Here is a 25872-nt window from a genome sequence, read left to right on the forward strand (position 1 = left end):
CATTAAAGTTTCCTCCTGTTGGGCAATTTAGAGTGCCTTCCACATCTTCCCTGCTGTCTAATTAAAACAATCATCATTAACATATTTCTCTCACTGACTCCTACATCTTTGTCAAACGTGGCTGAAATTAGCCCACATACTCAAAAGTTATTAGGGGACACAAAGAAAAAAATTAAAAATCATGCAAAAGGTCACTTCTCTTCCAGTAACTTTCCATTGTAAGCCTTCAAACATTAAACTTCTTCCACTCCTTTACTTTCTGACACTCACTATGTATTTCTGTAGTCTACTCTACACTGACTAGCTCCTTTACCAAAATCTTTAAAACAAGGGTCTTCATTTGCTACCTGCATCTTGACCACATTCCTGATCTAAAGTCCTTATTCACATCTTAACCCAGCGCTTTCTCTTTGTTTAATCATAGGACTGGTCCATGGAACAAACTTTTAGGAATAAAAATTTTGCCAACAACAGAACTACTCAGCAGAGCATGCTTGGCTGCCTTTGATAATGCAGCGTGTGCTTCCACAGTCATGGAATATATTGGCAACTGTCGAAGGCTTAATTAGCCAAGCTTAAAAATTAGTTTACTATTTTTCCTCCCCAGAGGCAGAATAGATGTTCAAGATCTACTCAATTGCCCTAATGTATGACCATTTTCTCTCTTAAGCTGTTTTGAGTTTATGCTTTTTAAGGGCCTGATATTTCCCACTGAAGCCAACAGAAAGACCACTGAATTTCAGTAGAATTAGTTTAGGCAAAATTTAGCATGTCTGAAGCACTGCAGCTTCCAGAAACATCATGACAGCTGTTATTAATGTCATGTCTGGTATATAAGCTCTTCAAATACAACAGTCATTGAACCGTGATGGTTAGTGCAGAGAATTCCAGGAGAACAAATACTGTTTGCCAGTGCAATACAGCTTCTGTTGGAGCTTTTTTCTCCTTCGGTTTCTTTGTATTGCAAAGCAGCTGCACAATAAGATTGTTGATACTGTGGTTCACCCTTTGAAGTGATACGTCCAGGGTAAACAGTTCTAGCTAGGGAATTTTCTAGGTGTTAAGTCCACAGGTTGAGGAAGAAAAGAACTGGTCTGCTTCTATTTCACGACAATCCCAAGGTCCAAGACAAATTGAACTATGAGTCACACAGCAGTATCTCAGATGACCTATGAAAGGAACTGACAACCTGCAATCTGTGATCAGGTATGTTCAAGAGATCAGGAATTTGGTTGTTACTAAGGTGCAATAGAGTAATCACTTCCAGAATACCTATTCCTTTTGAAATGGAAAACTGCCATACACAACTTGAAAGCTGCTGCCTTTTGGCACAAGAACATCAACCTTGTGCTGGGGTTTAGATGAACACATACAGAGAAATTAGAGAACCCTTTTTTGGTGCACATAGCTGTTGGATAAAGATGGTCTTCTGAGCTATTAAAGAACTGACTACAAACAAAGGTTTCAAAGAAAATTACTTACATGTAATATTCTACATTTTCTTGTACTGCCACTATGTCAGAGTAAATTAAAAATAAATAGGGAAAGAGTTTCTGTGAGAGTAACTTGGCCACTTTTAACAATGTATTTAACACAGAGAACAACGCCATTTAAAAGAAAATGTATGTTCTGTAATAAGCCAAACTTTGGGATATCAGCCCTTCAGCCAGCATTGGACTCTGCAGGTGCTTTGTTGATAATGTTCCAGCCTCAGGAATTGATCCACAGCCATTTTAAAACAAAAGGTACCTTTTTTTTCCAGTCGTGCAATGCCAAAATAAACTTCCTGCAGAACCACTATACTTTCAACCTCTTATAACTGAAAAATATTACTTGCCATTGTTGCTAGCCTGAAATATTCCCCTGCTGTATTGAAGCCTCGGGGTACAAATACAACATACAATTGTATAATTTTGCTAAAAAGTAAAAAACACTGAGCAGAAGAGAGGGATGGATTTTTAAAAGTGTATTGGCATAGCTCTGCTTTTATTATATTCAGAAGTAAAACTCTCCTTGACTTTAGTAGGAACTTGTGGAACTTAAGTCCTAGCACAGAAACATTTTCTGCCAAGATGTGTTTGTGTATTCTATACACAGAGAGTAAATAGAAAACTATTGCTGAATACTTAGGTATGCATTAACTGCCCTTGCTAAAACCAATACATACATAACTTTGTATTTGGCAAGGAACAATGGAATGCCTCTTCTTTTAAATCTATCAGGGGAATATATAGCAACCTAGATGAATGTAATATACCTTTTTAGTTAATGTGCATATGCTTCCTACTAATGCTGGTGTGACATGACGTGATGATGAGATTACTAAACAATTAAATCTGTCCATAAATCACTAATTTTCTTTGGAGGTAACATATCTTTACACATTTAGTGTTTACTGTCCCCGCGTGTTTTTTCCTCACTTATAACACTAGGATTAGAATTCTCTTAAGTGGTGATGTCTTGAGATGCTAAAATATAATGCTGATAAGGGATATTATAACATACTTCTATCACTTTTCTCTTAACACTGCTCCATTTCTTTATAAAAGAAATCTTAGCTATTGTTCAGTAAACATCAAATGAAATTACCTAAAAATAAAGGTGAAGGGGAGGAGAATATATGTGCAACACCAATAATAATGTTAATGTATTACAAGTTCACATTTATACAGCATTTGTATTTTTGGCTAAAGAACTTCTATCATTGAGACTACTGGTGCATGAGTATTACAAACAAGAACTTAAACACGAAAAAGAACCGAACAATTTGACTAAAGTCAAACTGATAGGAACTGGACACCATCTTGACTTTTAACCCCTGGCCAATGATCATGTCAATCAAGAATACACTTGAAAAGAAAGGGAACAAATCAGTTCTCGGTTAGCCTGGCTGTTTCTGATATCTTCCAGAGGAACGCTTCTACTATAGTAATTTGAAAAACTCCAGTACATCCAACAAAGGACTGTAACCATATGCCTATAAATGCATCCACCTATAAATGGCTCATTAGGTCATTTCAGAAAACATTTTTGCTTCTCTGAAGTTACACATAGCCATCTGCTTCTCCAGGGAAAGCCTAGACAGATGTGCAGCTTGCATTCCTGCTCAGGCGTGACAGAGGCACGCAAGCAGGTGCAGGCAGCCCTGAGCAGATGACAGGCAGGTGCACGCGTGCCACCGCTTCCTGACAGCACGCTCCATTCCCTCCCTGGCTCCAGCCCCTGCATGTCACCTGCCCTGTGGGGACACAGGTCAGCCCTTAAAGGCAATGGAGAGCAACCCCGCCTATACCATGCAAACACCACCTCCAACCCTCATGGACTGCTCGTTCCTTCTAGCATACAATATGCAAGGAAGTGAAAACTATTTAACTCAGAAGTAAACGTACACTTTGACCAACAGAAACTTGGCAGGAAAAGGTCAGTTGATACCAGAAATATTTGTTTTCCCTCTTTGTAATAGGTTATATCTGAGTTTTTTAAAGCTGTCTGTTTGCTTAATATTTTGCAAGAGCTTTATTACCTTCACTAATAACTATGTTTCACTTCCTGCTACATTATTAGGCATGGATTGAAAAAATTAACAGCAATTTTGTTATCTGAAACACCTGAGCGTCTTTTACCTTAAGCATCCTGAAATATTCTTTATGCTATATACAGTCTAAAAGCAATTTATAACTGAAACACTGCTGCTATTTCTGTGTTGTTGAAACCTTGCTAATAATGAACCACAGGACAGTAAAGGGGAAAACTCACAGAAAAGCTGAGCAAACTTACACAATTACGCAGAAAAACGCAAGATCATCTTCCTCAAAGGAATATAAATCCTCTTTTTAAGGCTCTTGCTCAAAATCTGGGTCAAGATTTTCTCCATGGGCAAACTGAATCCAAATAATGAACACATTTTTTTTCCAGAAGGTAGAAGAGATGATCCACAACTCGCTCTCTAGAACTACCTGAAAGGAGGCTGTAGTGAGGTGGGGGTCTGTTTTTTATGCCATGTCTTCAAGTGAAAGGATGAGAGGAAATAGCCTTAAATTGCAACAGGGTAGGTACAGGTTAGATATAGAAAAGTTTTTTTTCACTGGAAGTGTGGTTACGCACTGGAATAAATTGCCTAGGAAGATGGTGGAGTCACCGTCTTTGGAAGCGTTCAAGAGTCATCTGGAGCTGGCACTCGGGGATGTTTTTAGGTGCGAATATAGTGGTGCTGAGTTGATGGTCAGACTAGATGATCTTGAAAGTCTCTTCCAACCTTGACAATTCTGTGATTCTGTGATCTAGTTATACTGTGGTTTGTATTTGTGCCAGTGACACACAACGGAATTCCCACAGTTATGTGAATTCTGATACTAGAGCTTATGTCAAATGTAAAAAATGTTCAGGGAAATAGGCTCTAATAATACTAATAAATATACCAAATTTGGTCAAGAAGAAAATGGGGAGAGTGGGGCAGAATATCAATCTTGTCTGCAAGTTGAATAGGTTAACTTAAGATTTTTTTTATATGTTTATGAACCAAGAGCAGCAAAGAAAGGTAGAGCCAGTTGTCAATGCAACAGGACTGAGAAAACTTGAATTTCTTCAGAACTTCAAAAGACTCTTATGAAAATAGAAACAGATTTAGAGATGGCCCTTTCAAAAACTGCTGTAAGCAGTGAACAACTTCAGCTCCTGATAGATAATTGTCTTTGCACTAATGCTTGACTTGTGTAAGTGGACTGTTTCTATTTGAACTAGTTCATTTCAGACTGTCTTGAGGACATGAGAAGAAAGTTATATTTCTAAGTTTGAACCAATCCCAACTTGAAATCACATCCCATACTGCGGCACTTTTGTTCCAGAAAATCTAAAGACTGCAGATAAGAGAATGGGCTGGGAAGCAATGCCAAGATTAATAAACCACCTCAATCCCCCCCATTCCCCACTCCCTGCAGTTACAATCTCACCTATCATTTTAAAACCAGTTTTGACAGATGCAAATTTTGAGGGAATATAAATCCCAATTCAGTAAAGTATTTGGGAATACACTCAAATTCCACTTTGGTTAATACTAACATACATCACAGAAGCGGGTCCTTGTACGTAAGAGGGGGTTATCTGTGAAATCTTTACAATATTCTTACTTGCATTTCATGTTTCATTCAACCCAATTAGACTTAAAGCAAATATTTATTAGGAAACAGACACAGGGGCACAATAAACATACACTCTCTGGGGAAGAAAGAATTTTTTTACACAAATATATTTTGAAAAATATAGATAGGTCACAAAGGCTGTTTGGAGTCTGTTTGAAAAATATCACATGGTGTTGACAAATGTAGCTTGGCTTGCCAAACAGGTAAAAAATTCTTGAATGTTCAGAATCCAGGCATTATTTATGTTTTTCTGTCTGCATGGCATAGAAGAATGAATATGGAGTTTAAAAATACAGAATAGATTTAGCAATGCCCTTCTTTAAATTTGAGGGACCCTAACCAAGATACTTACACACTGTTAACCAGGTTACCTACACTACTACCTACTACTCTAAAACATACTGCTATTTTGCATGGATGTGACTGAGTATTCCTCAGGAAAATAGTTGGAGAAAAATATCTTGTGCAATATTGGTATAATACTATTACTAAGATAGTTCTGCTTCCATGACAGTGTACAATGGAAAATACTCAAAGGTTCTGCACAACTACAATTCCTGCTAAAGCTATTTCCACCTGTCAAGCTAGTTAACTAGTTTGCTGAGTATTTATTATTATTATTATTATTATTTCAAAAGCTAATTAAATAATACTTAATACATATTTTGTGAAAATTCATTTGCAATCAAATTGCAAAGACTCTCTGGAGCTTATAATTTAAGATCTAAAATGACTGTGCTCATTTCATATCAGTAATACTTTTAAATAATTGAAAGCACTTTAAAAATTAAAGGAATATACTTCAGTGCTTGACAAACACTGAACAACCAGTGGCCAGCTCAATATAAGAATCAAGACTGGAAGCATGACTGCTGGTGCTTCTTTTTCTCTGCAATGGCCTCAAAGTTAGCCTGATGGCTCTCTGGGCTTTTTGCCAACACCACACACCAGATTAAAATAGAAAGAAGAGAAATAGACAACCTGGGGTCCAAAATTTAATTCTGACCTTATGTATCAGCTCTATGGGAGGCTTGGGCAAAGCAGAATGCTAATCTACCATATAAGGGGGGGCAGCACAAGAAAACTAGAAAAAAACTTACCAGAAAAATGTCTTCTCTATCATGTGCACATTTTGGTATTATGAGACCATCGATCTTGAAAAATAATCAAATCTTCATGTATAAACACTATGTTATTCTCAGAAAGTAATATTTAATGTACAATGTAGTTACATGTCTACAGCCCACTTTCTTTCAGCATGAGATAAACTATATTTTTTATGGCTTTAACCCACTTTATTCAAACCATAGACATTTCTGTTTCAGAGATTTGTGAGTTTATGGATCTCGTTAACTATGAAATATGGACAGCATATTAGAAAGCAGATTTGAAAGTCAATGATGAAAGGCTCTCTTCATTCTATCAGAAGAACAGGTTCTATATTTTCTCTCATATTTCACAGTGGAAGTTCAGTGTTCTGCTACAACATACTTGCTAATGGAGTCCTTTACAGAAACAGATTTTTTTTTATTAAATTAGTGTATTTCACAGAATTGTTTACAAGTAGTAAACATTTTTTCTACATTTAGAATAATACTATAGTGTTGAGTCCAAAATGGCAAATGAGCAAACAACTTCATAAAATTTTGCAGATGTTGACTAAGTTTAACATAATTTCCTTCAAAGCTCTGTTAGTAAGTCTTTCTAAGGATCACTTTTAACCTTTCAGTGGAGAATAAAAAGTATGGTAAACAGATTAAACTCTATTCCTGATTTCCTACTATAAACCCCACTTATTAATTAGTTATGTACTAGTGTAATTCACTGCACTTGGATCATTTGATTTTAAACACAAACATTAAGCTGTTAAATACCTACTGATAACCTATTTACTAACTATTAAAATAATAGTCTATCTCAAATTTGTAAAATGACCAGATAAACACAGTAACGAGCAAAAGCAGCTTAAGCTGTTCTGAGGTGGAATCTTGAAAATTAGATTCTTGAATGATAATACTCAGAAAGCTTGCTTTTTTGATCATTATTCTTAGAGTACTTACATAAGGTACTCTATTTATTTAGTGTACTGCTCTTTCAAAAGAAAATTCCCAGGACATAATTAAATTCATCCACACACCACATTTCAGAAGCACAGAAACAGGAAACAGACCACTTTTTACTCTTCCTGTGAAGTGAGAGTAACATCATATAAATCTTGAAACTGATCCTGGTGCTTTCACAAAATTACAGGCGGCTTATATATGAAGAAAAAAAGTACTTTTATGGCTATTAATACAACATAACATCTTTTCTTGATATAGCTTGACAAGACACAGCTATACAAGAAACTGAAAAGGAGCAACTGTTTACCACCAGGAAATCCACATCATTAAAACACAGGAAGGGAGGTTAATTTGAAGGCAAACGGGGGAAAGGTTTGAAACTGTTATTAATCTATTCACAAACTCAGAAGGGAAAGAGACCAAAATCTTTCCTCACTATTCCCTTTAGAGGGATTTATTCTGACTCAAACTATTACCAAAGACACTATTGTGAATTTTAATAGAATAAGACAAGGAAGTGCTCTACAAAATAGCTTGATACAAAATTTTCAACTGCATTATAGAATCTTTTGTTGTTTTTTAGCACAGCAGAAAGCATTATGTGACAGTGCATGAAGTGCTTTCTTACACAGCAGAGGGACAGAACTTTGGAAAGGACCTGCCAATAGCACACAGAAGTAAATTCCAACAACATGCTGTCCACTTCATGAGACAGTGTAAGACCAGCTTCACATTTCATGCACTTTTATGCTCATAACTCTCTGCCATAAGCTTGTGGGAAAATAATACAATTTTGTGAACAATTCTGAATTACTACAATGCTGATAAGTAGCATAGATTGATTAATATTACATGTTTGCAACACTCAGACTTCTATTTTCGTAGAATCACAACACGAATGAAGCACACAAAGACCTCTAATTCAAACAGAATAAACTTTCAAACACTTCAGATACTTCTGTAGTAATACCTAAGTGTATCTTAACGTATATATGTAGAAGACATTGTAAGATATAAGTGCACCTATAAACAAATTGTTTCAACACTTAAGCTTGGTTTCCTTTATGCTTTTGCTGAATGACTGCCACACAGATTTGATAAAGTAATGATACTCCCAATGTTGAGTGCAACACTATGTGCAATAATGACTTTGACAGAAATAAATCCTACATTTTTGCTGTTTTCCGTATTGTCTTCATTTCATAGCTTCCTTTTTGTTACACAGATCTTACACTTGATCAGCTGCAGAACAAATTTGTGATGAATTTTAAAAAAAATGATAGGAGACTGGACTTTATCTGTTACAGTGAATCAAATAATGAAACTGGAAGCACACTGGTTTTGTTAATTTGGTCCCTGTGCACTAGAAACAAATGGATGGTAATAGCAGTGGTTGGTTTACCTTGCTATCAGCAAAAAGTACTTTTAAAATTCTCACATGGACAGTTCAAAGCAACAGAGAATTTATTGGAAATATAAGTGAGATTTACAGAGTGAAGATATGTTAAAGTTCTAACCATTTCTAATCCTTTCCCACCTACTTCTACGTAAATCCACAACTCAAATGGCCATTGACACGTACAGTCTATGCTCTACACTGCTAATACTTTGAATACAACTTGAAGTGGTGACATTGAAAATACTCCTGTATAATGCCATATGCAAGAAGATAAATTTAAATGGTTCTACTGCAATAATCGTCTAGCAACCTGCCTTTCCACATGTGGATTGAAGAAGATAGGAAAGGAAAAAGCCAGATTTGCATGGCGTATATAAAATATTTAAAAGAACTCGTGACTAATTATAGAATGGTGTAATCCAAATAGTTTTCACTACAGTGGGTCGGTCACATAACAATTTTTCTGGTTAGGTTTATACTATGTTTATATTCTCCCTCAAGTATACTTAAATTTGATTTAATGTAGTGATTTTCATACAACCTATGTCCCAAAACACAATCCTCCTCAGTAAAAACTAATGTAGCAATGTTGTAAGACAGGATTCACCGCTACAAAATTTTTAATCAGATCGAAGTCTGGAAGCCAAGTAAAGAAGAAATCTAAGACTACTTTGCTCACGCTACTTCACAGCCACCAGAAAATGTCCTTTCCATCTTAATTTTTTGCGTGATTAACAAATGCAAGTATTCACATGAAATGCAGCACATTAAAAGCCTATGTATTTACCATGATCCTTAGTTCCCATATCTGCAAAAAATTAATGTAGAACAATTTTCCCCCAAAATATTTTTCATGACCATTTTATGCAACAAATTATTCTGGTCCATACCTGCAGACCTGCCAGTTGAGCAGCTGACTTCCCTTTGAGGCAGAGAATGAGTGCCACAAATGCATTTAAGTCTTCCAGAGAGAGGCTACTGACCTAAAACAGGTGAAAAAATAACACATTATCTGAAGGCTCTGAAGAGAAACTCTCCTGAAAATTGACTCCTCTTGCTCAAGCACATCAAACTTAGATCAATGACCTCATGGAATTATGACCATCACGAATGCATTGTCTAGGAAAACACACTTTCAGGGAACAAAATACTTTCTTTCACAACTTGAAAGAAATGCATATCCCAATACTCGTGTATAGTGTATATACATGGATTTCCACACAGAAAAAAAAAAGCAGCCCACTCCTCTTTATTCCCTTTTCCGCTTCCCTTGAAGTTCTTAGTAACAGGAAATAACTTCATCTCTGTAACACCAAGCATAGTAAAAAAATGAGATTAAAAAAAATTGCTTTATAATTAATATCCAGGATAAAACCCACCCTCTTCACTGAGCCACAGATGTGATGACCACTGGGGTTTTTTTCAAATGCTTACACAGTTATCTGTTGGAAACTTTAAAAATAATCTAAAATATTTAATTGCCTACTTTTACCTGAATTTCAGGATTTTTAGGCTACAAATCGAAGTGGGGAAAACTCAAAACTATGAGAAAAGTAAATCTAAAATGTTCAAGTGGGGTAACATAAAGAAAAATTCTAAATTCATGTAACAGTTCACTCTAATACTTCTATGAGTGAAGGGGGAATGGGAGCTTTTTCTGCTGTGAAAAGGTGTTCTGACATTCTATAGAGGCACAGGGTCACCTCAGGAGAAAGACAGTGCCTTGAGACCAGCTGGGATGATCCTATGACAATACCAGTTCAGTTCTGATCCTTTCCTTCCTCTTATAAGAACATTATGCACATCAAGACCACATATCTGTTACAGCTGTTGAGGCTATAAAAAGGGCTTTAAAGTAAGATCCATAAAACATTACAATTCTTTATCAATTGGAACTTGAGGAAAGGTTTCTCTTGCAAAATGTGGAAATGTGCATTGTGGGCTTACAGAAAAGTTAAAAGGCTGCCTAAAACTCTGCATTGCCTTTCTTTAAACAGCTTAATTTTGGGGGAATGTTTTGTACATTCTATTTCAATCCATTAAGAGCTTCTATTTAGTGAGAGTTAAAATGAAAGAGAGAAAAATTAACAAAAAAGTATTAATGTAAATCAACAGGAAAAACCCCCAAACATTAAGAAGCCATCTATAATTATGTCATTCATTTATTTGCTTGGGAGGAGTAACTCATTCTTTCCTCCTCAGGATAAAAATTATCTAACCACTACTGAGAATTTAAAAAAAAAAATTTAAAGTCAGGCCTTGCGTTTTTGCACTGTAAAATACTTTCCCCTCTATGATGCTGCTAAATCTTGCATAAAGCACAAGAATGGGAGGGATATTACAAATATTTTAAGCTTTCAAAATGCTCCTTGGTATTCATTAACTCCACCTGTCTGCTAAGATCTGATAATGGCCCTACTTTACCCTGTAATTCAAGTCAGGTGCCACCTTTGTGTAGACAGCAACAAGAGTTTTACTGAACCTGCACATTTTATATATTGAAGTAACAGAAAAGTGACTTCCATCTACACAATAATTCTCAGTACTTGCACAATTTTGTGCTAAGAAAAGGAAATTAAATATTGCTTGCAAGTACAACAGCAAAAAAATGCCCCTAACAGAGCAGAGGAGCCAAAATGCTTACGAATGTACAAACACTCCTTTGGAGAAATATTTTATTCAGTAACCAAACTTGGAGAGTTACCACAATTCCGCTGTCAGATTTATTTCAAAACCATAAGAGATTGAAAGAGATATTTCTCCTTTCTTTGCAGAATTCACATTTTGATATTTGAACTCATTCACTCCTTTCCCAACTTTAAAGACAGATCTGTTATTTCATAAATTTTTGTTCTTAATTTGGAGGATATTTGAAAAGTACCCTCACTGAAAAAAATATTTTTCAAATCAACACTTTCTTTACATATTTAAGGTTTGTTTATTATATTTTTTCTTACTTTAAAAAAAAAAATGAAGTTTTCATTAAATATTTGTACATAAGTTTCAAGGAAGCCAGATGGGTTGGTCAATATGATGGTTCCCATAAAAACCTAATTTTTAGGTTAGATTGAATAATGAGGAATGGAATTTTTAAGTTTATTCTCCCTCACATGAGTTGAAGGAAAGCTCGAAGCCTGCTTCAAGGCAACCTACAATTGGTCAACTTAAATAATTTTTGAGAAAACAATCCACCTTCCTTCTCTAATAGAAATTAAAGACTAAAGTGTAAAGACAAGAATTAGATCACAGTTAGACAAGCATTGTTTTCTCAGCTATAAAACAAATGGAAGCAATATGGACAGCTCAAAGCATGGCTGCTGACACTCTTGCTCTCAAGTTTTTCTCTCCAACACCCCAGGAGAACAAATGGACAATACTAGAGAAATAAGCAACATTTAAAAAAACTCAGCAATGAAAAACGTTTAAATCCCAATTGATTCCCTAGGCTCGTTCATAGGGTAGATTGTATCACGGCAACTCAGAGACCAGAAGAGAATCAGAAAAACAGGACAGACAGATGTTGAGAAACTGGCACCACCATGAAAAACCTTCCATCAAACTAAGCCCTTTCCATGATCTCTCTGCTATTATTGCTGTTGAAAAGAAGAGCTGTGAAACTGCTTTCACCTTTGTTTTTAACAGAAGCCATTGGATAATGAGTTCTGAAACCCATTTCCCTGACAAGCATTTTTTTATTTTACTAATATGCTGTGATCAAGGGTCAGTAAATCCACATTTCTGTAGGTATTCCCTCCTGTTACTCCTCTTTGTAATCCCACTAAAGAAACCCTTCTCAAACACTTTAGTTATCATGCTATGAAAGATTGTGCAGGATAGCACAATAAATAAATGAAACAGTGATAACAGATAAATAAATGAAATAAATTTCATATCCAAATATGAAGAACACTTCAAGTATGTTAAAAGCTTGGTACATGATATGTATCTGGCTGAATTTAAACTGCAAGGCATGAAGTGATGTTTAATGAGTTTCATCTTCAAAAAACCTTCAATTTATATTCTGTGATACAAAAATTAAAGAAGAAAAAAAAGAGCTATATGAATCACTTGTATAATTCCCACATGTATTTCCTCGATGCATCATTTAAATTTGAGTAAACACAAAAAGAAAGGAAAAGTAAAGGAGAACTTGTTTTCATGTATCACATGCCAGTATAAATCTGCTATTGAGGAAAGTGAAGTCTGAGAAAGCAGAACAATAGACAAAATGCAGTTCAGTGTAGGCACAAGTGAAGCAGAGTTTATCAGATTAGATAAAAGCATTATAATTTTCTCATCCTCAGAGAGGAAAATCTGCTTGTGAGATCAGCATTTGAAATGAGGCAAGTACAGACAATATATTAAATACTTAAGAGAAAAGTAAACAATGAAGCAATATGGTATTTAATCTTGTGCCCCTTTTTATTACAATTAAGGTAATCTTCAGGCTGCCAAATATTTGGAATTGTAACAGAACTGCTACCTAATGATCCTCCATTACTCAGAATTTAATGAGAAGAGCCATATTCTCCATTCTAGCTTGAAAATGAGTAGATTGACAAGATGGTGTGAAAAAGCAGTGAGAGCTAACTAAATATTTATACTGCTGTTTGCATAGCCTGCATAGTCACCTGAGGGAATGTCTTCTTTTGATGACACAAAGGAAACACAAAAGGAGCAGCTTTAGTTTGCAAACAGGTCCCAAAAAACAGGGGAAATCCCTCAGTTTATACTCTCTCTGTTAAACTGCCCAAGGGGTTTTGTCATGGGCATGTGAGAGTTATGATTAACTACCAAAAAAACGCAAGTATTTCTTGAGCAGGATGGTGCATGTTAAGCAGAGTAATTAAAAATATTGTAATGCAGTACTGTTATATTTGATCAACTATGCCTACAGTAAAGATTAGGACAAAAATCTAGCACAGGCTAGCAAGAAATAGTTTATTAGTCAGTCACATCTATCAGCTGACAGTGGAAGAAAAAGCAACTGTCCCAGTTACCTGCATCATAAGATAGGTCAGCAAGCAACAGAATCCTGCAACAGGTGCTTCTAGAGCTTGGAGTTCTTCCATCTCATCCTGAAGGTGAAAGCATGCCAGAAACGTACTATATCGTTGCTTTTCCACATCAGGTCCTTTGGCAAGCCACAGTGTTTTCAAATTAGGTGGTCCACCTACAAAGGAAATCCATTATATTATTTTGGCAGCAACAAGATAAAACACGTCTACCTCATTACAATCTGAAAGGAAACAACTGATCTGCTCTTGGTACTTGCAAGGATCACAGAGCTGAAAATAAAATGTATTTGACAAAACTTGCATTGGAAAAAAAATAACATAAAAATACGGCCTGTAATTTAAACAAAATTTATTGAATACAGGCATGTTTAAGCAGAATGGACTGAATTAAATAGTTACAACAACATAGAAACTTTGAGACAGCAGGCACTTAACCTATGCAAAACCAAAGTTTGCCTGCAAGTGTGTTCTTTCCCTTGGGGATCCAGAGCATTAAACGAAGTTCACTTCATCACAAATAGCGATTCAGCAGAAAACAACTAGATCTTTTTCTTCTGTCTCTCCTAGAACTGGTGTATACCTGAAGGATCCTCACATTGTCTCCCTTATAATCATCTGTTTTAATGAACAAACTGATCACCTATGCCACTTGCTGGCAAACAGGTATTCTCCATAAAACACTGTGTTGGTATGACTCCTCTGCAGTAGGTTCCAGTTTGGGAACAAAAACCAAGGTGATCTGGTATTTTGCACTCCGTAGGCTACTGTATGAAACACTGCTGCAAACACACACAAAAGAACCGTCATCAGTTATGAAAAATGTATCTTTCAAGAATTTCTATACTATCATTCATGCTTGTTTCTAAATCCTTAATATTTACCTCATGTTGCCATCTCCCAGCTTGTGACATGTGTGAATGAATACAAAATTTGCTCCTCATTTAAATTACATTTAATCTGTTATCAAAATAAACACTAATGCACGTGAAATAACAGAACAGCTAACTGGTTATGCTTGAGAATCTCAATAAAAGACAGAATTGTACCATAAAGTACTGCTGCTTCTGTATTTAAATAAAATGAGGTGTGAATTTTAAATGTGGACTAATTAAGCAACATTTGGTAACACCTTCTCCTTTTTTATGTGACATGCAGCAGCTGCAGACCAGTTAAGAACACTTGGTGATAATAAATGGTTAAAGTGACAAGGTGCTGAAATCTACATAGGCAATGTTTATTTAGCCGGGAAAGCCCATTAACCAAATGGTACTAATTCTTTGGAGAGGGGGAAACTAAAAGAGAAGTTAGGACTTTCTTTCTTTATCTCCCTGATGGATGTTTTTTTTACTACTTTTAAGACTAACTCTCCTGTCAAAAGTTTTAACCATGTAAAGAACTACTACCATAAAATCTATAAGTCTCTAACCTTATTAAGAAAAGGACCAGTTGCTTGATTGTAGGTAGAAATGCAGGTTAGAGATAACTCAAATAGCGGCAGTGAGTGGGCCAGTATAGACAGCACCAAAATGACTCAAATTAGTGGTTTTGATATTGGTAATTGCCGCCTTAAGAAAAAAAAAAGAACCACAGAGACTGACTTCCAGGAATTAAAGCAAATATAGCATGCAGGAAACCAAAACAGAACAAACTTTAAACTTTTCCTATCAAGTCTGAGACAATTTGTACATGGTTTCTGCATACGAAGAGATACACCAGAAATCAGTTAAAGCAAAGTTCTTTTTTGCATCTGGGGTTATATCTAATAATAGAAATCCTTCTTTCTTCAGAATAAAACCATTAACTCTATCAATATTTAAGATTACATATCTATATTGAGAGAACTCAACAAAAAATTCAAGACATCTCTTCCATAAACAATTCCTTACACTTTCAGAAACATCTACTTGTGCCTGGAAAAAAGTATGGATAAATTATGAGTTATTTACTCTGGAAAAGAAAATTTGATGCTCTCTCTTTTTGGAACACACCAACCAAAGGTGCTATTTTTCTGAGACGATCTCTTCTACAAGTAATAAAATACCATGTAGTACCTAAGACTGATCTATTAACTCTTAAATGAAAGATAAGTAAAACAAAGAAAGAAATACCCTAAAGTTTAATGACTTTCCCATCATACATAAAGTCCACAGCAGATTCAAGGATTCATACACAGTAGACCCCCAAAACTGTTCTCTGCTCTGGTTACATCCTCACTACATAATTTACAGTAATTAGAAAACATTCCTGAAAGAGAAATTTACTTGGATAGGCAGGAGAAATAATTTACTTTCAGAACATGTCTAGATATTTACTAAATTAACCTAAAAAACAACCAATAACAAAAGGAAAACACAGCAAAATATACTTAGATATATACTATTGATACATCTTTACTGTAAAGATTAGTAATGAGAAAATTATCTATCCTACTGGTTGTAGGAACCAAAGTTCCTATGAATTACTCAAATGCTGCATATGCTTACAATTATTGTCAACACACAAAAAACTGTGTGAAAACCATATTCACTACAATGTAAACTGTAGTCCTCAGGAACTTCAAGAAGAGGAGCATCACAAAGACCTCCATGCAGGTTAAGAGATACTACTTGCCCACACACAAACACACACAACCAACAAGGTAAAAGAAAAAGCATGAACTGAATTACTTTTTATATTTTTCCTGTATACTCATACATTTAATGAAATTGTCATACAGAAAGCAGCATGACAAACAAAAGCACTTCAAGGGAATACATAACTACTTATTTAATTTGTTTGAATTTCAATTATTGATTTATGAATATGCAATACATGCAAAAGTTGTGGAATGCATTAATTATATGAGATCGTTTAACTCAAGGCTTTTACAAAGACGATCCTTACATTCATACCAACTTTAAACAAGTCATCATTGTGCATACAGATATAAATGTATAATATTAACTGTTCATGTATATTTGAAGTATTGACTACTGAAATTTTAGTTTATAACATCAGTAATAGAACTTTAACACTTCTTCATTTTTACACACGCATGTAAATACCAAGCAGTAAAAATAAGCTTATAAAAATGTACTTCTCAACAACTGTGGCCAATTTTAAAGATGCCATAAACCCAAATGCCAGTTAAATCTGATCATTAAATAAGCATTCCAGAGACAGCATTTTGAACCTAAGCATATTCATGTCATATTCCTGTAAGAGGCAATGATTAAAATACTGAAAGTACATCCAAACTCTTTGGTATGAAGCTACAATATCCTACACATTTTCAGAAATTAAATGAACAGCAGAATCTATATATTTCCAGTAAAGACTTTAGAATTTCTTCTGTTCCATATAAATCGCACACATGTCCAATATATCTGCTATGTTCACAAGATATGGATGTTAAACAGTATTTTCCTGGATCACAGATCTTCTGAAAAGAAACATTCAACTGAAAAGAAACATTCCAGAAGCAAGAAAGAGATACAGAGAATGCAAGCAAGCACAGATGTTAATTCAGAAGACTGTCTCTCAAAAAACCCAACAACATATATATAATATATATGGTATTTTAAATATATTTTAAGTCCTCATCTTACTTACCATACCGCCTTTAAGATTTGATATTTTATTTAAAAACGAAGAGCTAACATTCAATCTATCACCTGCAACTTTTCCTGATACAAGGCAGTTCGGCTGTTTTATATAAAAAGTTAGTGGAAATTCTACCTTTCTTTTAAAGATCAATGCAAAATTTAAAATATTTATTGTTATGTAACTACAGTTCAAAGTTAATAGCTTCTTCAGACTTTTTAATCTAAATCAAATGCAAAAGAGTCAGGATTTTCCATATATACTCAATACAGCTCTAAACTAGTTTTGATGATAAGGTTATAAGTTTTTTCAAAAAAGATAAAACAAAGAACCTTCCAAAATTAAGTATACTTGTGAATTTTCTAATAGGTTTTTGGTAAAGTTTTTTTTCCTCTTTTCGCGTAACCTGATCTTGATTGACAGCTTTGAACTCTAACTTCCTATAACAACTTCTTTAAATTTAGCTCTAAATATGATCCCTGTCTGAAAAATGTGATGTGCTGTTGAGGACCTTATATGGTGAATTAGAAAGTCATGCTGTGGAAAATCAAAGATGCATGAGTGAATGTAAGGCATACAAATATGGACTGTAAAAATTTTAGAAAAATATTTGTTCGCTGAAGGAATGACAACAGAGGACTAAAAATAAACACTAAAAGTCCTCCTCCCCTCTTTTAATAGTCTGCTTGAACAGCCTTTCATTACTGAATTTGCAAAGATTATGGTTGAGAAGATTCTGTTTTTATAAACTCCACTTATGTGGTTGCTATAAACAAACAAACACAGTGATTTTAAATCCTGTTTACTGTCAACATAAAGATGGGTTCTATGTAGCATGTTTGCAGAGCTGTAGAACCAGAGTACATGAGATTAAGTGGATTCCTCTCCAGAAAGGGAGGAAGGAAGTATAATATCTGGGACTGAAAACTTCACAACAATAAATACAGTATATTTGCCAGGCAATTTGAAATGTAGGTGTGGTTTATACTTTGTCAAATTTTGTTTCCTTCTTTTACAAATGCATGTCCCCAGACCACTGTATGCTGAAATAAAACAGTTGTACAGGACAGACTCATCAGCTTTTACCCTGCATATTCTTATCCATATGCAAAATTTCACAGCAATTTCATGATATCACAAAGCCAATTAGATAATCACTGTCCTAATTTTGTATATGGGGTACTGGACAGTGAAACCACTGTATATCAAATAAAAACTTGTTTGTACTTTGTCTATATAAATTATTTCTTTCCAAACAGCCCTTTAAAAAAGATTTTGAAAAGTCTGATATCTAAAGAGCAACTGGTTTTCTTTCATCCTTGAATGTGAAGACTCTCATTAAATATATGGGTTAGGATACCTTAAAAGAAAATTTATTATTAATTTATAAAAAAGTGCATGTATTTCAACTTTTTCTGAATCTGGATTTACAGCAGACAGAACAAGGACTACTACAGAAAGCTCTGGTGCTGAGGGAAGAAGCGCTGGTGATTATTCTCAAAAAGTTGAGTAGATTACTCTTCTTAACAAGATATCAATGTTATTGTAAATCAATGGAACAAATCACATCATACAAGAGACTAAAAAAAACTTTCGTGCTGCTGATCCATGTGATAGCAGATGACTAGACAGAGAGAGAGAGAGAGCTGTGAGAGTAAAGGTGACTACAATAGCACGGACAAATGAACAATCACAACAATTTTCCCTCTGAAATAACAAAATTGTTACAGTACTGTTTACTTCCAATCCTAAACTTGTATTGCATGATACCATTTAGTGACATAGACAGTGCCCAATCTTTTCACTTAAGTGTATTATACTTTCTCATAAATATATTTCTCATCACTAAAATTTCACTAAGAGTGTTCATTAATGTGTTTTTTACCAAAGGGAAGAAGACAAAACCACACAAAACTTGAGGCTTAAGACAATAGAAACAGCTTCACATAAACAGATAAGCTAACTATTTCTTTTACTGAAAGCTGGAATCTCTTTTTGAGTTGTCATAGGTGATCTAAAAATTACTCTTCTCTACATTCTCCATCAGTCTCATTAACACATTCTGTCAAATAGGTTAATGTAAAAATTTTAATATGGCCCTACATACCACCTATCCTGGCCTTAGAGCAGTATCTAGAACCCCTAAGAAACTGTTTTAAGTTTAGAACTGATGTTCGAACTAGCACTGGGTTTAACAAGACACAGCAATAACATGTATCTCAAAGCTGAATCCTATTATAATTACAAAAAGCAATTACAGGCATGCAGCACTTTAGCTCCTTGTTCTCCACAGTCATTCTGGATTCTATATCAAAAGGATGATGATGGATTGTCTAACCATTTTAGTGAGGTCATTCTTTTAGTTTAGACTTAAACACATTTTTATTCTACCTGGAACAGAAGGTTGTACAGGTTGTATTAGCTCCGGCTGCTTGAGAGGATTCCCACAATAGACAAACCACTCTTTTACCAAAGGATAGGCTCCACCTAAAAAAGACAGAATTGGATTAATAAGTCAAATACAAGTATTGACACTAGTAAGCAGTTGTGACCAAGAAAAAAGTTTTAGCAACTTTATGACAAATCAGAGCAAATGAAGAGAATTTCAATCATGTACTATAGACATGAGTTCGGAGTTGGGAACTGCAGCCAAAAATATAACTACAAGAGTCTGTAGAAAGCATTTGAAAACTGCTTTAGGCCTTCCCATTATGAGGCAGTTCAGGAAGCTTTGGAGGCATCTGGCATAGCTTAGGGACCTACATGAGCTACCTCAGTCTCAGGACTGTCACACTGCCACATATGCAGGCAGTGCTTAATACGATCACCTCCCAACTTCCCCTGACATCTCCTGTGTTAGGGTTAGAGCCAAAATCTTTATAAGTAGGCTTTGATGGCTATTTGAAAGCTGAAACGATGGAGTCATCCCACGTAAGATGTAGAGCTTTTACAGCCCATTGTTCCAGACCTTTTATCTAGTATAAAGGGATTGTTTATGCCTAATAGCTCAAGTGGCTTCCTAGTCCCTAACCTCAACTCTGCCCTGCCCCCCACTAAAGAGTAGGGTGTATCTTAAACTAAAAATGTCAGTACTTGAGTTGTGCATCTAACTACTTGATGCTTGGGAAAAAAACTACAAACCAAAAAAATACCCTCAGATAAAAATCAAAAATTTAACCATTTTTGAAATGCAGTCTATCCAATTTACAATGGTCAGCTCAAAATCATTCCACCGCAGGTCTCCATAAGAAAACCCAACAAACAAACAAACCCAGAATCATTGTTTTTATAAATGGTGCTTCTGTATTCTGTCCAGATTTTGCTTATGGTAACCATGTCATAGTGCCCTAAATTTCTACTCTCTACAGTCTGGTAAACAGTATAACTTAAACAGGTTTAGCTGGTCCTGGGTACTTGGAGTAGTGTTTCAAATCTTTTCTTCTTTTCCTTCCCTTGTCCTTTTGAGGTTCACAGAATTGCATCTCTAATTCCTTTCAGCTCTCACCCTGTGCTGAAGCCACTGTTCTTAAAAATTCCTGCTTTTTATCATCAATTCCAATCTCCATGCAATTTACTGCACAAGTATTTCTGATGCCATGTTGTGGACCTTAATCAAAAACTTCACCAAATTAAAACAAACCAAACAAATCTCTCCAAGACTGACCTTCCATTCTCCACCCAAAAAAAAGTTCTGTCACATGAATTTCCTGATCTTGTTTATAGCTCAGTGCTGGAGATGACTGTTGGCAGGAATGAATGACTAGTGTGCTGTAGTGCAAAGGCAGAAATTCCTCAGATGGAATTCTAGTGTCAGGGATAAGAGACAGGGAAAAGAACATGACAAAATCTGTTTTACAACCCCTGCTTCTTCTTCCTTTCCTCCTTACCCACGGACCTGCAGCACAAACTCCCAATAAAGGTGAGGAGGGACTGAAGAACCAACAGATGGACTATGAGGGACAGTATTACACCTGGCTTGCCACGCCTCACTGTTAAAAAACTGATGACATTGAGTATAAAATTAAAAATGCCTACTCTGGGGAAAAAATACTGTACATACCAGTAGCTGAATAGTCTCATATTTTGATTATAAATCATTGTCTGTGATAATGCTATTTCATGCACAAACCCCTCCAATTTAATATCCCAAAGTCACTTTCAGAAACATTCTGATGTTTTAGCATTGTTTTAAGATTTAGTACGTATTTATTCAGCTCATTCAGCCTCCTAAATTTTAGCCTAGTTTCTTACGGAAGCAAACCTAATAAAATTAGGACTTCTGTCTTATAATTAATTCATCGATGCACTGCTCTGTTTCAACTAAATTTGACAAAGCAGAAGTGATTCCAAATGGATTAAAGTCCTAAATATTTTGTGAAACTGGTGACTCAGATGACAGAGGGATCCTATTAGGGCACCAATCGAAAGAAAGGCAGGAAAGACAACTTACCTGTTTTATCCAAACAGACTAGAGGGTAAATCAATACACAAGTAGCTGTAAAAAAGCTAGAGCTGAGAAAAAAAGGTAGATAGGATTTGGGAATAGCAGGGAGCAATAGAGAACATGCTTAGGAACACCATATATTGCACAAGGGAGTTGTCAAGGACATGAGGAGAAATGAAGATGCTGGGAAGAAGCACGGAAATAGAAAAGCTTTGTTGAGGGGAAACTGGCAGTGAGCATCACTCTTTGTGAGTTCCACAGTTCACAGAGAAACGTATCAAAATGTGTCTTAATTCTAAATACTAGTGAAATGCCAACCCTCTCTGCATGGAAATATCTCTGGAAAAAAATCCCTAACCCTTTCACCCAGCACACATAAAGAGTATCACCAGTGAAATTTAAGAAATAACGTTCCTTTGTTTAAATAGATTCTGAATAACCTGTGGAAGCAATGCTTAGGCAGCCTAAGGAAAGTTTCAACTATGTGCAAAACACAAGACAGCTGGAAAACGCTGCTACATGTGTTCCTCTACACCTGCAATAATGCCAGCCCTCCTGAGTGGTCACTGGTGATAACCGGCAAAAATTCTGCTAGTGAAATGTTTTTGACCGTGTCAAAGTGAGAATCAGTCTAGCCTGCTAATGTTAGAACTGGGAGTGATGCCAGGACTTCCAGGAGCTGGCCACGGGCTTAGGCTACATTACATAATGTCCTAATTGGCAACGGTCATGCAGGTGCAGATATTTCCATAGACTTTGCTAGTGCCAAAACCTGCTGGCTTTATTCTGAACTCTTTGCACACACAAGAAAGAGGTTGGCTGGCCTATCAAGATGCATTATTTATTGTTATTTTGCCCTCCTACTTGAATTTTTCCAAAAGTACTTTTTATAGGAAGGATGCTAAAAAGTTGACAATTTATATCACTATATGGAATATTTCAGGTAATAATCAGAAATAGCTCAATTAATCATAAATGTACTTTTAAAATAGGCAAGAGGTGGCACGTTATCAGAATCACCATCAGCACCCTATTTATTTTTGGAGGGTCAAAATTAAGGCTGTGATTCTGCAACATTCCCATGAGTAGAGATACATACATGCTTACTGTACGTCAAACTATACCAAAGCCATGAGCAATTCTTTCAGCAGCACTGCTAACTTTTACAGGAGGCCGCTAATTTGCTCATTCCAACACTCTGCCATTCCCTTGGGATGTTTCACCACAGCTATATGTGGCTACACAGAGTCAGATGGGGAAACAAAACCAGGTTAGTTACCTGACTGCAAGAAAGGGAGGGAAGAGAGAGAGAGAGAGAGAGAGGCTATTTTCAGTTTCTCAAACTAGGCCACCACACAGCTGCACAAACAGCTGCACCAGCACAACTGAGAGGATGCACAGAGACTGAAATGAGTGGCTGTGCAAGAGAATTACTTACACTGGCAGGAAAAGAAACACTTATTCCACTATGGCTTCAGGCAAAGTGGCATGGTATAGGCCAATGGTTTCAAAGGATATCAAAGGTTTCAAAGGACATCCTGCTCCTATGGATTTGTGGGTCTCTTAGGCACCCTTGGAAATCTCACCCTAGATGTTCAAAACTAACAGTATCTTATTTCAGAGTAGAGGAAACAGTTTACATTATATTTAACCTGTTTTTACTAAAACTGTAACCTAAATGTTGGCTGCTTTGCCAGTTAACAGTAAATAAGCAGATTTGCAAACTGCAAGGAGATCATTTTCCAACACAGATTTAATAGAGGTGTTATGCAGACACACTCTACCTACCTTTCTGGAAGGGTTAAGGATTGAGGGGACACTATTATTTATTTTAAAAAATTATCTCAAAAATCAAATATATTTGAAGCCTGAACTACGAATAAATAATACATGCTACATGTGGTTTTATTCTAAAATCACTTTCTTAAAAGAAGACATATTTCACATTCAAATTTAATTTTCAGTATGATTCTAAATTAATGTTTCTGTATTTCACTTCTAATCTTGGAGTTCTAAACCCACTGTAACACAAATGTAGATCTGCCTATTACCCTGACATCTCACAGCAAAAAATTGTTAATTAGAAATTTTGGTATGGGTGTTTCTGAAAACATCAGTGAATATCCTGCTGCTTAGAGGAATAAACAAAACTCAATCAAGTTATAATTGTCTACAAAATGTAGAGGCAGCAGGCCGAAAAATGAAAAATGACAGATATGCATGATTACTGCTGAGATTTTTGTTACTGTCTCCAAATGACTATGTAAACTCTGATTCAGTTTTTCCTATTTTTTTTTCCTATTATGGCACAACTTCAACCTCTGGCTGCTGAAGGAAGTCATGTACTTAATTACCTTTCTGTGCCTTTCTAAGCAAATATTTTGAATATTAGGTTTGGTGGCGGTGCACTTTCATCAATAAAATGTAAAGTGATTACTGTGGAGAAATCAACATATTCAAAAGAACAAAAGTTCAGTACACATTTTATTTTCAACTCACTGCCTGAAAGACACTGTAAAGATAACATTTAACTAATGGAAGTCTTAAGAACACGAAATTTTCCAAGGATGTGAATAAAGAACTCTCTGTCTTGGAGGAGATGAATAGAAGCACAGATATATGTACCTGCTACAGATTCTGTTTATACCGCCGGATAAAGAAATCATATTTTCTTGCACTTGGATGAAAGAACTAATAATCGCTGGCATGACTACTTGCATTTGCATTATTACAGTAACTATATTTGACTGGTCTTAAAATTGCAGACTTAAAATCAACAGAACATAAAATTTTAACAGTGCATTATTGTTTCTGCAAAAGTGTATTACAACTCACTAATTCATCAGGAGCCACGCTTACCAAAGCAACATAAGGTTTCATATACTCTCAAACCTTCAAAAATCTTCTAAAGATCATTGTTTTGCTCAATCTTTTGATCACTAACTACTTTCACAACTTCCCATTTAACAAGGAAAGAATCCCCAATTTTTTAAAATCACTTTAAAAGCAGTGAAATGGAACAGCATGTAGAAAAAAGCCCACAATTTCACTGTCACATTTTCTCTTGATTCCATAAGAAGTACACTTCAGCTGCCCAGCGTTTTTCTCCTAAATGCACTTTTTATCCTAAATGCCTTTTATCCTAAATGCTGATGTAGCCACTGAAGAAATGAATTCAAGATTTCATATTTCAAAATTGAACATATGCTTGAATAACTATGTAAGTAGTTTAATTCTTACCTTTTCCAGATTCCAACAAGACAGAATAAATATGCTGACGAGCAGGGCGGTAGATAAGTGACTGTCCAGGAATCTCTGTATCACAATCATCTTCCAAAGAGTTGCTGCACTCAATAACTCCATTACTCAGGATATTGAAGACTGAATAATTTTCAGATTGGATATGTTGTTCTTTAGCTAACTGTTTTTTCAAAGAAAGAAGAAGGCATTATTTCCAAAAATAAGAAGGATCAAAATGTAACAAAATGTATTCACTGTTTGAAGAAATAGTTCTTTTTCTATCAGTGACAATAGACGAAATAGCCAGGGAGGGAAAAAGTCCTTTTTCAAAAAACACCAGTATACTGTAGTTTCAGACCTCTATCTTTTAATAGACAGGAATCCCCAGGAAACCTATTATTGTCTTTCTTAGCCCCTCTTTTAATTCTTAAAACTTGGGAGCTTGAATGACAGTTTTTTAGAGAGTAATTATTCTTAAAATGATTTCTGAATTCAGACATATCTGTCCTCCTTTAGTCACCTGAAAATGTATCTTTTCTCTTTAAACAGTGAGTGAAGGCATGACAAACCCCAAACTTCTAATTTTATTGCAAGATGAACTACATAAGACAGCTCTATTTCTTCTCTGTGCTGACTTTGTGCAGTTTACATTCTGGCGAAATTAGAATATTTAACTTCATGACACATTTACTTTGCAATAGCTCTTCCCCATGAACAGAAATGCAATCCCCTCCAGTGAGGAAAACCAGGTCTACAGGCTGGTGCTGCAAAGTAGAGTAACAGCATCACCCAGGCTGCATATTAACCACGCACTGGATGCAGATACATCTGGCTACAGCAGCAGGCTCACAGAAGCCTCGGTACCAACAGGATCTGCTGGTCTGGAGTGGCTTAGATGCAAAAGCAACAAAGCTGCTCGTAGGCAGCGCAGAATTTCAACCAGTAACACTTGCAACCTGGACTGGCCAAGTGGAGACCCAGACAGACT

General features: G+C 35.6%; 1 protein-coding gene across 1 annotated transcript in view; it reads right to left on the reverse strand.

The window, feature by feature from the left end:
• Positions 1–25872, reverse strand: part of FAM120B (family with sequence similarity 120 member B) — a 49323-nt gene that overhangs the window by 18157 nt on the left and 5294 nt on the right. Inside the window, exons 3-6 of the mRNA XM_064648873.1 lie at positions 24885–25065; positions 19592–19687; positions 13601–13773; positions 9491–9583 (exon numbers count right to left, since the gene is read on the reverse strand). Of these exons, the coding sequence (XP_064504943.1) occupies positions 9491–9583; positions 13601–13773; positions 19592–19687; positions 24885–25065 (543 nt within the window). The remainder of the gene's footprint in view (positions 1–9490; positions 9584–13600; positions 13774–19591; positions 19688–24884; positions 25066–25872) is intronic.

This window comes from Pseudopipra pipra, chromosome 3 (assembly GCF_036250125.1).
Source record: "Pseudopipra pipra isolate bDixPip1 chromosome 3, bDixPip1.hap1, whole genome shotgun sequence".
Classification (NCBI taxonomy): Eukaryota; Metazoa; Chordata; class Aves; order Passeriformes; family Pipridae; genus Pseudopipra; species Pseudopipra pipra.